The following is a 14,169-nucleotide window of genomic DNA, read 5'->3' as shown; positions in this document are numbered from 1 at the left end:
GCCTTACATCTATTTCTTCTAGTACTTATGCAATCCATCTTGCCTTCTTTTATTTAATACATGCTGTTTTTCTCCTACCTTTCACATTCAGCCTTTAAAAATAATATGTTTTAAGTGTTTTTCTTGAAGTCCAACTAAGAATTTTTTTTTTTTTTACTTGTTTCGTCTGTTTGCGATTATTGTGATTGCTCACACATTTGATCTTATTTTGTGCATTGTCTTCTACGTTAAAGAAAAAAAAAAAAACTTCTGCACTCTCTATTTATCATGAATTTTCTTTGCTTCTTCATTTCTTCTTCCTTAGCCTCTATTGGACTGATTGAAAACATTTTTAACTCTCCTTTTATCCCTGTGAAAACTTTCAGTTTTTTACTGGTTGGCTTCAGGAAACTAGCAATGTTGTAAGGTACTTTAAATATACGATCATCTGCCCGTCTGCCTTTCTTCTCATACTCAGTGCCTTGCAAAGTGCCCAGTGTTTAGTAGATGATCCCTGAATGTTGCTGGATGTCTTGAATTGTCGGGATGTTATGAGTGACCTCGTGCCGGCTTGTGGACCGCTAATCCACATTGAGATTAGGAGCTGGATGGCCGTGAGTGGATTCCTGATTCCTCTGTCTCGTGTTTGTCACCTGAAGTGGTATAAAATAGTTTACGTCTCATAAGTTTGTTAAGAGGATGAAATGTTCAGTGTTTAGAATGCTGTCTGGTACAGAGTTAAGACTTTCTCTCTCTATGTATTAGTTTATTATTGTTATGGATTTATGTAAACCTTCATTTCCTGTTTGTAACTGAAGAATAACTTCTACATATGTAAAGATAAAAGCTTTCAGATATACTTCATTAAATTTTTCTTAATCGTTTGGATATTCTTGACATGGAAGGGAGATGGAAATTGTTATGAACCGTAATATATTTAATGTTTGAGGCCAAAAATTGTTCTGTAGATGGAGTGCACTCCATTCCATGAGACATTTTAAGTCACTAGAGCATGAGGAGAGGTGACGATCAGATCAGAGGCAGGTCCTCAGAGGGACCCCGCCCAGTGACATGGGCTGGATTTCACACAAGTCAGTGCACAGACAGCTGCATGGGGGTCTTAGGATTTTATGGTCGGCAGATTAATAACTGACTTCAAACCTCGAATTCCTTAGTAAGGGCATCTTTCAGATGATTTACTGAAGATGGATTATGATCTGCACTTCAAAAATAAATTTTGGTGTATTAACGTTATAGTCTTTGGATATTTGATTGTACTTTTGTAACTTTCAGGGGCATTTGGCATTTGGGAATCATACACCAATAATTCCCAAGGTCAAAACGTCCCATTAGTAATTATCCAGAAGGAAGTTCTTGGAGCCCAATTCTGAAATTGTTATAAATAAGAAAAGAAACTTTGTGTTAATTTCTTACTTTGGATTAGTGTAATGTTTATTAATTCAGCCTTTAAAGAACGCATCTTGTTTCTTCCCCTCACAATCACAGGGATCATCATTCACGACCCAACAATATCAGGTTTATAACCTTTTTGCCACCACCGCCACTGGCAATGGGATAAAGCTGTGGGACTTGAGAACCCTGAGGTGAGGCCTTGCAGCTGTGGTATGTGAAAGATGCTTCTTTTAAAGCTCCCGAGGCCCTTTGCCTTAGTATCTGTAAACTCCGTTTGATCTCTTTTTCCCAAATGTGACAAGGTTGTGGTGAATCTGTTCACACTGACCAGTCTAAGAAAAGTCCGATTTATACACAGAACGGGCCACCTAAATTTGGAATGTTAAAATAAGAGGTGCTGGTATTTCCTCTGCTGTGCGTGTGACCTGTGGCCTCTGAGGGTCAGAGATGCACGGGGAGGTCATCAGATGCTCATAAACCACAGCATATACGTGCATGTTCCTGTTCTCTAAAAATATACGTATTTGACCATTGTATTATGGGGCATAATCACTAAATATATAGTGTGTATGACAAAACGTGACAAGTATTTGTGTGTGTATATGCACACCTGTAGATTCACAAGGACAGAATTAACAGTCTTCGCTCTCCTCTGTAATCACTAAAAAAAAAAAATGCAAAAGCCCCTCCGACATGTGGAGGGGACGTTCTGCGAGGCCATCTTGGGCAGGCACTGAAGTTCTGGTCCAGGGGCTCTGTGTGACACCACAGTGCCCCCTGGAGCCCAGCCCCGTGCAGGTGACAAAGGCTTTCTCAGGGCTGCCTGGCGACCCCAGAAAGTGCTGGGCATTTTCTCAGTAAAACCAGCATTAGTTCCCTGACCCACGTTATAGTAAACAGTTGTGCGTCACACTTCGTGAATAGTTGGTGTGGCCCTTAATCAGCCTTGATAGAATGTTGCGCCTCCCAGAAGTCTTTGAATCACTGATGCAAATGATTTATGACTTTAAAATGTTTTCATATTTTAAAGATCTAGAATAACCTGCTTGTCACACAGGAATTCTCATGCATAAGCGTGCTCTCTCACTGCCAATTTGTTCATTGTTGTGTAGACGAGCCGCAAGTCAGTGTCTTTTTCCTCATTTGTGTTAAAAATTAAAAAATCATTTTTTTCCCTGGTATTTCTTCTTTTTCCTGTAGATGTGAGCGCCGTTTTGAAGGACATCCGAACCACGGATACCCATGTGGAATTGCTTTTAGCCCTTGTGGACGCTACGTGGCTTCTGGTGCTGAGGACAGACACGTATGTACTGCTGTGGTGTGTTTGTTGGTCTTCGGTCATGAGATCCACTCATTCTTGTGGAAACCGTTTAATGTTGTTGCACGTTAGGATAAAAATTGATTTTAAAAAGCTTAATTATCGGCCAGTGTTTGAGACTTTAATAGTATTTTTTTAAGTTTATTTATTTATTTTGAGACCGGGAAGAGAGAGCACAAGGGAGGGGCAGAGAGAGAGAGAGGGAGAGAGAGAGTCCCAAGCAGGCTCTGTGCTTGAACTCACGTCCCGTGAGATAGTGACCTGAATCGAGATCAAGTCGGACACTTAACCGATTGAGCCACCTGGGTGCCCCATAAGTAATAGTATTTTAATAACAATAATGTAGGAGGTTTGAAAGGCCCTCATGTATTTTTGGTGAAGCATGATTATTTTACACCCCATTAATTCATTAATTTATTTCTTTATTCATTTGTCAATCGTTGTACAAATTGCCTTCCACGTCAAAGGCATCGCTATGTGTGTATTTTCTGTGAATCACCACATAACAACGCTAATAAATAAAATACCAGATCAAAGTATTTAACCGGGAGTACTCCTTCCGCTATCTTAGGGAACAATGTACTTATTTCATTTTTATTTTCTCTAACCTCCCGAAGGAGTGTCTTCGCTTGCAGGGCTTAGGAGGGAAACACGCTCCAGGGAAGGGGAATTCCGGAACAGGCCCCGGTGTAGTTAGCATTTGGCAGCGTCCAGCCTGCCGTCTTCTGTGCTTATAGGCCCCGCCCCCAGGTTGTGAGGACGGTTCCCCCGGTCTCTCCATCGCCCCCGTTGGGCTCCAGCGACTGGCCCTGAACTACTGAGCTCTTGGTCCGCCCCACCACCTCGCTCAGCTCTTCGTCAACGCGAATTTCCTAACTGCCAACGACTTCCTTTGGGCGTGGCCTGTTCCGTGTGTAGTCTGGAATGTCGCATAGGGACGCAGTGTTGAGGGTGTCGTCTGTCAGGTTATACTTAAGGATTTGGTCGTTGGTGGTACTGGATGTGAGAGACGGACGTGTTCCCCTCGGTCAGCCAGGCCGTCAGCCTGTCGTCTGCGGTGGTGTTGCACCCGTGGGACTCACCGTGCCATGTCGTCTGCGGCCAGTGGCTGCACAGCGACCCAGGGGATCTCCCTGAGCAGCTCGCGGGTCGCCCTCGCCTCGGGTGCCCTCCAGGTAGAGCCGCAGGTCACTCGTGGTCCACATGCCCCCGTGGATGTGGCTGTAGTCCTCCCCACGTCCCCAGAGGGCAGCGTTGGGGAGATGAACACCCGTGTTCTCCAACTCACCTGGTGTGTGTTTCACTGCGCAAAAGCGGCAAAGTCCAAGTTTACGTGTAGAACAGCTCAGCAGGACACACACCTCCTCCCGCTGATTAGAAATGGGTCATTGGTGGACAGAGAGGTCATGTAGCTTCTTCAGCAGACAGGGTCACGGCTGTTCGGGACCACTGTTCGATCTGTGAGAGCATGTGGATCAGAAAGATGCCCTTTCCCTGGGCTTTGCCGCCGGGTTTGCCGAGCAGGAGCGGGAGGGGCTCTGAACTCCTGAGCGAACTGCTGTAGCCAGTGGGCAGCTGCGGGTGCTGAAACAAAGTTCCGATGGAGGTATTTTCTGCTTTCAGCTTTTTCTGCCGGAGAACCCTCTTTTTTCTCAAGCTCTTCCTGTAGCTTTTAATATTCTTCACAGTCACATCTTTCCAGTCACTTCTCAGTGGCTCAGAAAGTGGTTGACCACTGACTGTCTGAGAACTGATAGCCAGTTGTGACACTCAGAATGTTTCTGTTGGTTTTCACACTCATCCGGTAAAAATTGTAATCCTCGTTTGTCACGTGGACCCACTGACTCCTTTCAAAGTTACTTATCAGCACTGACTTCTCAGGATCAGTGACCCGTTTCACTTTTCCTGCCACAATACATAGGTACTTATGGAGCCAACAGGAATGTGCGATTTCTCTCCACTTCGGTTAATCCTGCCCCAGGTTCTTACCTGGTGTCAGATTGTTTCCTGTCACCTCCCTCTGTGGGTACACAGTGTGGAGGAGCACTGAGCAATGTGGAGCAGAGTGCCTGGGCCGCACCCTAGCTGGCCCCCAGCCCCAGCCCGCCCTCCAGCCCGCAGATGCCTTTTCAATATACAGATTTAAGTAATTTGTGAGAAAGCTACAACTTTAATGTTCTGTTCAATTATTGTCTGAAAAATTTTCTTCAGGGACTCCAATTATATGTAGGTTGAATCTCTTTTGCCCGATGTCTATATCTTTCCTCTTGAATGTTTTAATGATTTTCTCTACTCAGTTATGGATGTATTTATTTTTCTTCCTTATATCCTCTTTTTCCCTTATTGTGCTTTCTGGAGTATCTACTTTCTACTACATTCATTCAAATTTGACCTTCATTTCTGAAAATTTTTTTCTAATGCTTTCCTAACACTTATCAGTTTTCATGTAACATAGTCCTGTGTCTGGTAATTTTATTTCTGAGCTCTTCTGTTTCTACTTTAGCAGTTCTGTTACTGTTTATGTGTTTTCTTTTCTTTTTTTTTTTAATGTTTATTTAGAGGGCGGGAGAACTTAAGTGGGAGAGGAGGAGAGAGAGAGGAGAAAGAATTCCAAGTAGGCTCTATGCTATCAACTTGACACGGGGCACGAACCCATGAACCATGAGATCGTGACCTGAGCTGAAATCAAGAGTCAGTTTTTCGACTGAGCCACCCAGGTATCCCAAATTTATGTGTTTTCTTGATTTCTGTCAGTTTATTTTCAAATACATCGTTAGTTTTCATCTGCATAGAAAACACATTTTTCTGTGTAGTCTCTTGTCTGTGAGAATTTCTTTGGTTCGTGCTCATCTTTTGTAGAAAGGACTGTCATATCCAGAGTTTGTATCAGACATGCAATAGAAAACGGGACATCTGGGAGAAATAGAGACAAAGTTTCGACAGGCAATTTGGAGCATATTTTGAAGATTCTTGTATGCCACTAAAGATACTTGGTCTGTATTCTCCATGACATTGGAGCACTAGTAGAATATTTTAAGCAGAAAAGCATCATGATCAGCAATAATTTGTAGCCATTAAAATAAGTTTTTTAAAGTCTTCCATTATAATTGAGGAATTTTTTTTCCTTCTTAAGGTTATATTACTTTTGCTTTTTCTATTTTGAAAGTATGTTATCAGGTGCATACAGATTTAGAATTGTGATATTTTCTATATAGATTGGCATTGTTATCATTATTAAAGTCCCTCATCTCTAGTAATGCTTTAAGCCTTAATGTCTACTTGAGACTTACATATTCTCATATCACCTTCATTTCCCATCTTTCTATTTTCAGTGTTTCTGTGACTTTATACTCTTAATTTCAACTATTATATTTTCTAGCTGCACTCAGAAATATGGTGAATAAAAGAAAATGGTGGTCAAAAATTTCAAGAAAATTCAATGTGTATCTCGAAATCTGGGATGGTTGTGCTTCCAGTGTTGTTTTTGGTTTTCAGAATTGCTTTGAGCAGTCTACACATTCAATACAATTCCTTTACAGAATTAGAACAAATAATCCTAAAATTTATACGGAACCACAGAAGACCTTGAATAGCTGGGTTTTTTAGTGGCAGAGGAAACATCCAAACATGAAATAAAATCATAAAATGAAAGCTCTCTTTGTTTATAAGTACAGCTGACCATTTGAAAACATGGGGGTTAGGGGTACTGACCTCCTGCACAGTCAAAAATTCATATATAACTCTTTTTTTTAATGTTCATTTGTTTTTGAGAGAGCGTGCATGGGGGAGGGGCAGAGAGAGAGAGAGAGGTAGAAGATCTAAAGCTGGCTCTGCCCTGACAGCAGAGAGCCTGATGTGGGGCTTGAACTCTTGAACTGTGAGATCATGACCTGAGCTGAAGTCGACCCTTAACTGACTGAGCCACCCAGGCGCCCCCAAAAATTCACATACAACTTTTGCTTCTCCCCAAACTTAATTATCAGTAACCTACTGTTGAGCAGAAGACTTAACATGACACGAACAGTTGCTTAACACATATTTTCTGTGTTATATGTGTTGTGTAATGTATTTTTTTAATGTGTTTTTATAATAAAGTCAGCTAGAGAAAAGTCACTAAGAAGATCATAAGAGAAAATAGATTTGCAATATTGTAGTTATCAAACCAGTCTGTGTATAAGTGGACCCGCACAGTTTAAACCTATGTTCAAGGATCAACTGTATAATTAAAAATAAAACAATTGGACAGAACTGAGATCAATATATTGATTATATTAGTGAGTTCAAGTAAAATAAACTCAAGTTTTAAAAGAAGACACTCAGGGGCGCCTGGGTGGCTCAGTCGGTTGAGCGCCAGACTTTGGCCCAGGTCATGATCTCACGGTTCGTGGGTTCGAGCCCTGCATCAGGCTCTGTGCTGACAGCTCAGCGCCTGGAACCTCCTTCAGATTCTGCGTCTCCCTCTCTCTCTGTCCCTTCTCAGCTCACACTCTCTCTCAAAAATAAATAAATGTTAAAAAAAAAATAAAGACACTTAGATTGGATCTTATAGATAAGAAGAAAAATCTGAGTTTATGCTGAATACAGGAAATGTTCTAAGCCAAGTGATTCAGAAAGTATATATATAAAAAAAAAAGATGAGCAAATGTGTATCAGGCAAGAGAAAATAAAAGTAAAGAAGATTATATGGTCTTGATATTACATATGTCATAATTTAACCCCCCAAAATTAATGAGGCAAAGATACTTTATAATGCCAAAGGATAAAACTCCCAATGAAAATATAACACAATGTCTGTTCGTCAATGAAAATAAGCAGAAGAGTAAATTCATAAAGCAGACACATAAGAAATGAAACAATAAATAGCCAGACACCAATAATGAGGACTTGATCATATCCATCTTAGTCCTCAACAGATCGAAGCACTTCCACAAGCCCTGGAATGTTACAGAAAACCTATACCACATAATCAATAATGCATCATCTTATAGACATGCGTGGACGTAGTCGCATGCCAACAAGGAATGGTACTTTCTTTCCTCATGCACATCAAATGTGGGAACATTAACCATACATGAAACCATAGAGAAAAGCACAACAGATTAAACTAAGAACAAAAATGTCATTCTCTCACCACAGTGCAGTCAACCCATAAATTGGTAACGGGATACAAAGAAAAGTTCCTTCTGTATGGATACAGAATTTCTGTTATTGAACTCGTGGTTTAATAACGTAAAGAAAAATGAAATTGTAGGATTTCTTAAAAATAATGATACTTATAACATGATGTGTCAGTGTCTCTGGGATACAACTAAAGAAATGCGTGGAGCAGGTTTTAAGAAAGGGAACAATAATTAATTAAATATCCATCTAGAAAGCAAGAAAAGGAACCACAATATAAATGGGCAAGGAATTGATAGAGATAAAAGCAGACAGAAGAGAGAAAACATGAAAATGTTTATTTTTTAAAAACATGAACTACAAAATAAACTTTAACCCAAATTTCTGAGAAAGAGACAAAGCTTAATATATAATTAATAAGAAATGATGACGAGGAAAAAGGAAAAGAAACATAGAATAGGGGAACTTTTCAAAACCAAGAAACTGCTTTTCATAGTTTATGCAAATAAATATGAAAGCCATATAGAAATGGATAAGTTGCAGGAAGTATATCAAAGATTTCCCAAAAAGACAAGTAAATTAATGGGTTAGTTTTTATAGAAGAAATTTTTTAAAAATTCCAAGAACTTTTCTACAAAAAATACTACACCCAGATGATTTCTTAAGGGACTTTACCAAACTTTTTAAAATCCAGTGGTCTCAGATAACTCTAAGATATAAGGAAAGCATCCAGATTATTTTTTTGAAATGAATACAACTTAATGATAACTCAATAAAATTTCAGAAAACTACGTTTTACTTGTAAATATAAATTAAAAAAATCTTGAGTAAGAATAAGCAGAATCTGACCACAAAGTCACAATAACTTATCTATGCTCCTGGAAATCAAGGATGGCCCAATAATCAAGGAGGCCATTAACTAATGTAATGAGATTGTGCTGTCCTCTCCATATAAACAGAAAAGCCATTTTAACACAGTTCCCCATTCATTTCATGTAAAACACCCCTTACAAGATAAATGTATAAATACTTCTTTCAAATGATAAAATACTCATCCCTGCCCAAATGCCAGCATCTTATGAGAAAACAGTAGAAGCAGCTTCTGATCAGGAACAAAGAAAGAACGCCCATTGATTCCATTACTATTTTATAATGTTGGGAGTATTTACCTATAAAATTAGGCAAGATAATGAGAGACATTATAGTTGAAAAGGAACAGTTAAAACTGTCTAGATTCATAGATGATAAGATTGTGTATCTGAAAAACCCAAGAGAATTTATTTAAAAAAATTTTTTAATGTTGATTCATTTTTTTTTAATATGAGATTTATTGTCAAATTGGTTTCCATACAACACCCAGTGCTCATCCCAACAGGTGCCCTCCTTAGTGCCCATCACCCACCCTCCCCACCTACCCCCCCCTTACCCCTCAGTTTATTCTCAGTTTTTAAGAGTCTCTTATGGTTTGCCTCCCTCCCTCTCTGTAACTTTTTCCCCCCATCCCCTCCCCCATGGTCTTCTGTTAAGTTTCTCAGGATCCACATAGGAGTGAAAACATATGGAATCTGTCGTTCTCTGTATGACTTATTTCACTTAGCATAACACTCTCCAGTTCCATCCATGTTGCCACAAAAGGCCATATTTCATTCTTTCTCATTGCCGCGTAGTACTCCATTGTGTATATAAACCACAATTTCTTTATCCATTCGTCAGTTGATGGACATTTAGGCTCTTTCCATAATTTGGCTATTGTTGAGAGTGCTGCTATAAACATTGGGGTACAAGTGCCCCTATACATCAGCACTCCTGTATCCCTTGGGTGAATTCCTAGCAGTGCTCTTTCTGGGTCATAGGGTAGGTCCATTTTTAATTTTTTGAGGAACCTCCACACTCTTTTCCAGAGCGGCTGTACCAGTTTGCATTCCCACCAATAGTGCAAGAGGGTTCCGTTTCTCCACATCCTCTCCAGCATCCATAGTCTTCTGATTTGTTCATCTTGGCCACTCTGACAGGCGTGAGGTGATATCTGAGTGTGGTTTTGATTTGTATTTCCCTGATGAGGAGTGACGTTGAGCATCTTTTCATGTGCCTGTTGGCCATCTGGATGTCTTCTTTAGAGAAGTGTCTATTCATGTTTTCTGTCCATTTCTTCACTGGATTATTTGTTTTTCAGGTGTGGAGTTTGGTGAGCTCTTTATAGATTTTGGATACTAGTCCTTTGTCCAATATGTCATTTACAAATATCTTTTCCCATTCCGTTCGTTGCCTTTTAGTTAGTTTTGTTGATTGTTTCCTTTGCAGTGCAGAAGCTTTTTATTTTTATGAGGTCCCAGAAGTTCATTTTTGCTTTTAATTCCCTTACCTTTGGGGATGTGTCAAGTAAGAAATCGCTGTGGCTGAGGTCAGAGAGGTTTTTCATTTTTGAAAGAGAGAGAGAGAGAGACAGAGACAGAGACAGAGAGAGAGGAGGGGCAGAGCGAGAGGGAGACACAGAATCCAAAGTAGGCTCCAGGCTCTGAGCTGACAGCACAGAGCCCAACATGGGGCTCGAACTCACAAACCACAAGATCATGACCTGCGCTGAAGTTGGATACTTAACCGACTGAGGCATCCAGGTGCCCCTGGAAAACCCAAGAGAATTAATCGTCGTTATAAACAATAAAATAATTCAAGAAATAGTGGGACTTAAATTAATATATGGAATTTAATGTTTTTTACATATAAAAACAAAAACCTGTGAGATGATATATAAGAAAGAGAATGCATTTAGAAGAGCCTTAAGAAGGATAAAATGTTCAGGCATAAACTTAACAAGAACCCCACAAAACCTCTATGAAGAAAACTTTATTTTTTTCCAGAAATGTAATCTTGAAAAATGAAATGTCTTAACTTTTCTTGAATGGGAAGATTCTGTCTCATAAAGAAGTCAGTTCTTTGTAGGTAATTTGCAAGCTTAACACTTCCGCAACAAAAATTTCAATAGGTTTTAGGGGCACCTGGGTGGCTCAGTTGGTTGAGCGTCTGACTTCAGCTCAGGTCATGATCTCACAGTCTGTGAGTTTGAGCCCCGCATCGGGCTCTGTGCTGACAGCTCAGAGCCTGGAGCCTGCTGCCGATTCTGTGTCTCCCTCTATTTCCCTGCCTCTCCCTCGCTCAGTCTGCCTCTCTCTCTCTCAAAAATAAATAAAAACATTAAAAAAAATTTAAAAAATTCAACAGGTGTTTCTGTAGGTAGACAATCACATTGTAAAATTATTTCAAAGAACAAACAAGTAACAATGGTCAAGACACCCTGGAAAAAAAAAAAGAGCATAATAATGAGGCGGGGGGAAACCTTGCTTTAGCAGTTATTCAAACATGTTAGAAAGTCTCTAATTAAAGCAGTGTGGGATTGGTGCACAAATATGAAAACAGGCACATGTTAACTAGCATCAGCCACTGAAAATGTTCAGAAGCACTGACATTCCAGCATTGCCCTTCATGACCTGTGGCCCCCTCTACCTGCTGTCCCCACTGATGGGAACCAGAGCTCTCTGATGAATAGCTCCTTTCAGGTATGTGGCAAAAAGTTCACAGATGAGCCAGGGACATCTTGTGCTGAAAATGAAGGAGAATTGAGGAGCTATGGGGTCATATAATATGGCTGCAGGAAGCAACATTAAAAGCTATTGACCAAAGAAGGCGTAATGGAGCATCGAAAGAATAATGACTGTAATTGGTTTGAAAACATTATATATCTAAAAATCTCACGATTTTTAAATAACAATCCAAAAATGAGGTAACTAAAAGCAAGACAAAAACAAACATAAATAAAGCCTTATTTTTCCCCATTTGGAGGTACCTAGGGTACCAATACCTTACAGAACCATGTCTTTTTAAGGGAAATAATTCAGCTTTTGTCTTGCCTTTCCTGTTTGGACTATATTTCAAGTTAACCCGATACCCTATTTGAAGAAGAAAAGTTATTTTTGAGAGAAGAATTCCAGACAAGTGGGATGAATGGTAGAATTAGAAAATTACCCTCTTGTGGTCTCAAACAATTGATTTTGGCGAATGTCATCATTAGTGAAACTATGACGTAGAGATTGGTGGTCCCCAGGCAGCCTGACTAGACATTTCTCCAAAGAAGACGCACTGGTGGCCGGCAGGTACAGGAAGTGGTTCTCAGTATCACTCATCACCAGGAAAATGCAGATCAAAACCAGTGAGATACCATCTCACACCTGTCAGGATGGCCATCGTCAAAAGACCAGGAGGGAAGGACCAGCGTGTGGAGAAATTGGAACCCTCGTGCACTGGTGGTGGAATATCAGCCAGTGCAGCCGCCATGAGAACAGTGTGGAGGTTCCTTGGAAAATTAAAAATAGAATTTCCATAGGATAAGGTAATTCCACTCCTGGGTATTTGTCCAACAGAATTGAAATCATGACCTCAAAGAGAGATTTGCTCTCCCACGTCACTGCAGCATTAGTCACTGTAGCTAAGATGGTTCAAGCCACCTCAGTGTTTATGGATGGATGAGTAAATCGACACAATGGGATGTTATTCAGCCTTAAAAAAAGAAGGAAGTCCTGTCATTTGCAATGACATAGATGAGCCAGAGGACGTTATAGTAGGTGAGATAAGCCGATCACAGAAAGAAGGACAAATACTGCCTAACTGCACTTAGATGAAGAATCTGAAACAGTCACACTCATGGAAGCAGCGGGTAGGGTGGCGGTTGCCAGCAGGGAGGGCAGCTGGGAGACGTTGGCCAGAGGGCACAGAATTTCAGTTGTGCAGGACGAAGTGGTCTAGAGCCCTGCTGGAGAACACTGTGCTTGTGTAAGTGCGCCATATTGTGCGCTTACACGTGTGTTAGGTGGACCTCATTACAGTCTCCGAGGGACGTCATGTCACAAGCCAAACCTCCCGACCAACATTAGCGTCACTCACTGTGCAACAGTTTAGATACTGTACATTCCTACTGCCATTTTGAAGTGCACACCCGTTAATATCCACCGTAAAGTATTCTTGTGGAAAAAAGGTAGAGCCTGAACCGAATTGAGTCTTTATGCATAGTTTCTGGCTCAGGGCCCATCCACAGGATGATGGAGCAAGTCGAAAGATGTCACACACGGGCAGGCTGACGAGTTCTGGCTGGAATGTTCTTCTGGACTCAGACCCCATTTCGTCAACAAGTCTATGGCATGGAAGAGAGCCAGGGAGAGAAAGCGTTGCTCCAAACAGCGGTGCTGGAAAGACGTGACAGCAACGCACAGAGCAGTCTGGGTCCTGCTTACCCAAAACAACTGTGACCAGTGTGACCGGCCAGGACTTCCTTTATTTTAGGTCAGCGTAAAGTGGCAGTGTAGGTGTGTGTGCAATGTCCGTATTTTTAGAGATACTTACAAAGTACGTGGGACGTTATCTTAGCAATTGGCTAAAAATACTTCCTACTTATTCAGCCACGAAAACTGAAAGGGAAAAAGTAAAGAACAAAGGTATGGCAGTTGAAGCAAGTAGAGCAAAGTCTTACGATGTTGTGTTTGGTTCTGTGCGAATGGGCTGGTTGTGCAATCCACCGTACTTTGGTATATATTTGAAACTTTTCGTACTCAAAGCCAAGCACGGACTTTGGAGATAGAACTAGACACAGAGGACCGGGGTTTTCCATCGTGCGAGCCCCACTGCTGGAAGGAGGCTGTCAGGTTCTAGAGAGGTGGGCTCTGAGGCCCCGTCTCTGACCCTCGGAGTCTCCCCTGTAGCAGTGCACCGTGGTGTCCGCCGTGCGGGTAAACAGACGAGCCTCCTAGCTGCACTCCTGGACGCCTGCTCGAATCTTACGACGTGGACAGCTGTGGCTGGACTGCGACGGCTCCCTTCACATGCTGCCGACGCTGAGGGTTGACGTAAGCGGCTCTTTTGCCAGATCCCCCCGCCCCGATGTTTCACTATAAGATCACATTTTCAAAGAATGAACTACCAGATACTAAGATGACTGGCCATGTCATTGGTCATAGGGCCAAGGACGCTGAGAGAGACCGGCTTGTTATTAGAGACAAAGTTGATGAAGGTTTTTGCTCAGGATTGTTGAAGCGGCTGCGGCCGCCAGCCAAGGTGTATGAGTCTGTCAGGTGACCAGCGGTCCATCCGTGGTGGCCAGGGACCCCTCGCGGGGCTCCTCAAGGGGAAGGGGCAGGGCCAGGGCAGAGCTCATCACGGCGTCTGCCGGACCTTGATGGAGGTTGCCGAGAGAAGGGGGTCATGATTCTGCCTCCAAACCTGAGGGACAGCCCCGCCATTAACATCCAGTGTTCACCTGGTGGTGGCCACAGAGCTCCACGTGCCCAAATCAGGGG

The 14,169-nt window shown here is 41.6% G+C and overlaps 1 protein-coding gene across 2 annotated transcripts in view; it reads left to right on the top strand.

Annotated features, from left to right (window-relative positions):
- WDR27 (WD repeat domain 27) overlaps window positions 1-14,169 on the top strand; it is a 159,126-nt gene that overhangs the window by 66,710 nt on the left and 78,247 nt on the right. For both annotated transcript variants that reach the window (XM_078447592.2, XM_078447593.2), the window contains exons 22-23: window positions 1,486-1,583; window positions 2,593-2,695. In XM_078447592.2, coding sequence (XP_078303718.2) covers window positions 1,486-1,583; window positions 2,593-2,695 — 201 coding nt within the window. The remainder of the gene's footprint in view (window positions 1-1,485; window positions 1,584-2,592; window positions 2,696-14,169) is intronic.

This window comes from Panthera onca, chromosome B2, assembly GCF_046562875.1.
Source record: "Panthera onca isolate mPanOnc1 chromosome B2, mPanOnc1 haplotype 2, whole genome shotgun sequence".
In the NCBI taxonomy this organism is placed as follows: domain Eukaryota; kingdom Metazoa; phylum Chordata; class Mammalia; order Carnivora; family Felidae; genus Panthera; species Panthera onca.
This window is presented reverse-complemented; position numbering and strand designations above follow the sequence as displayed.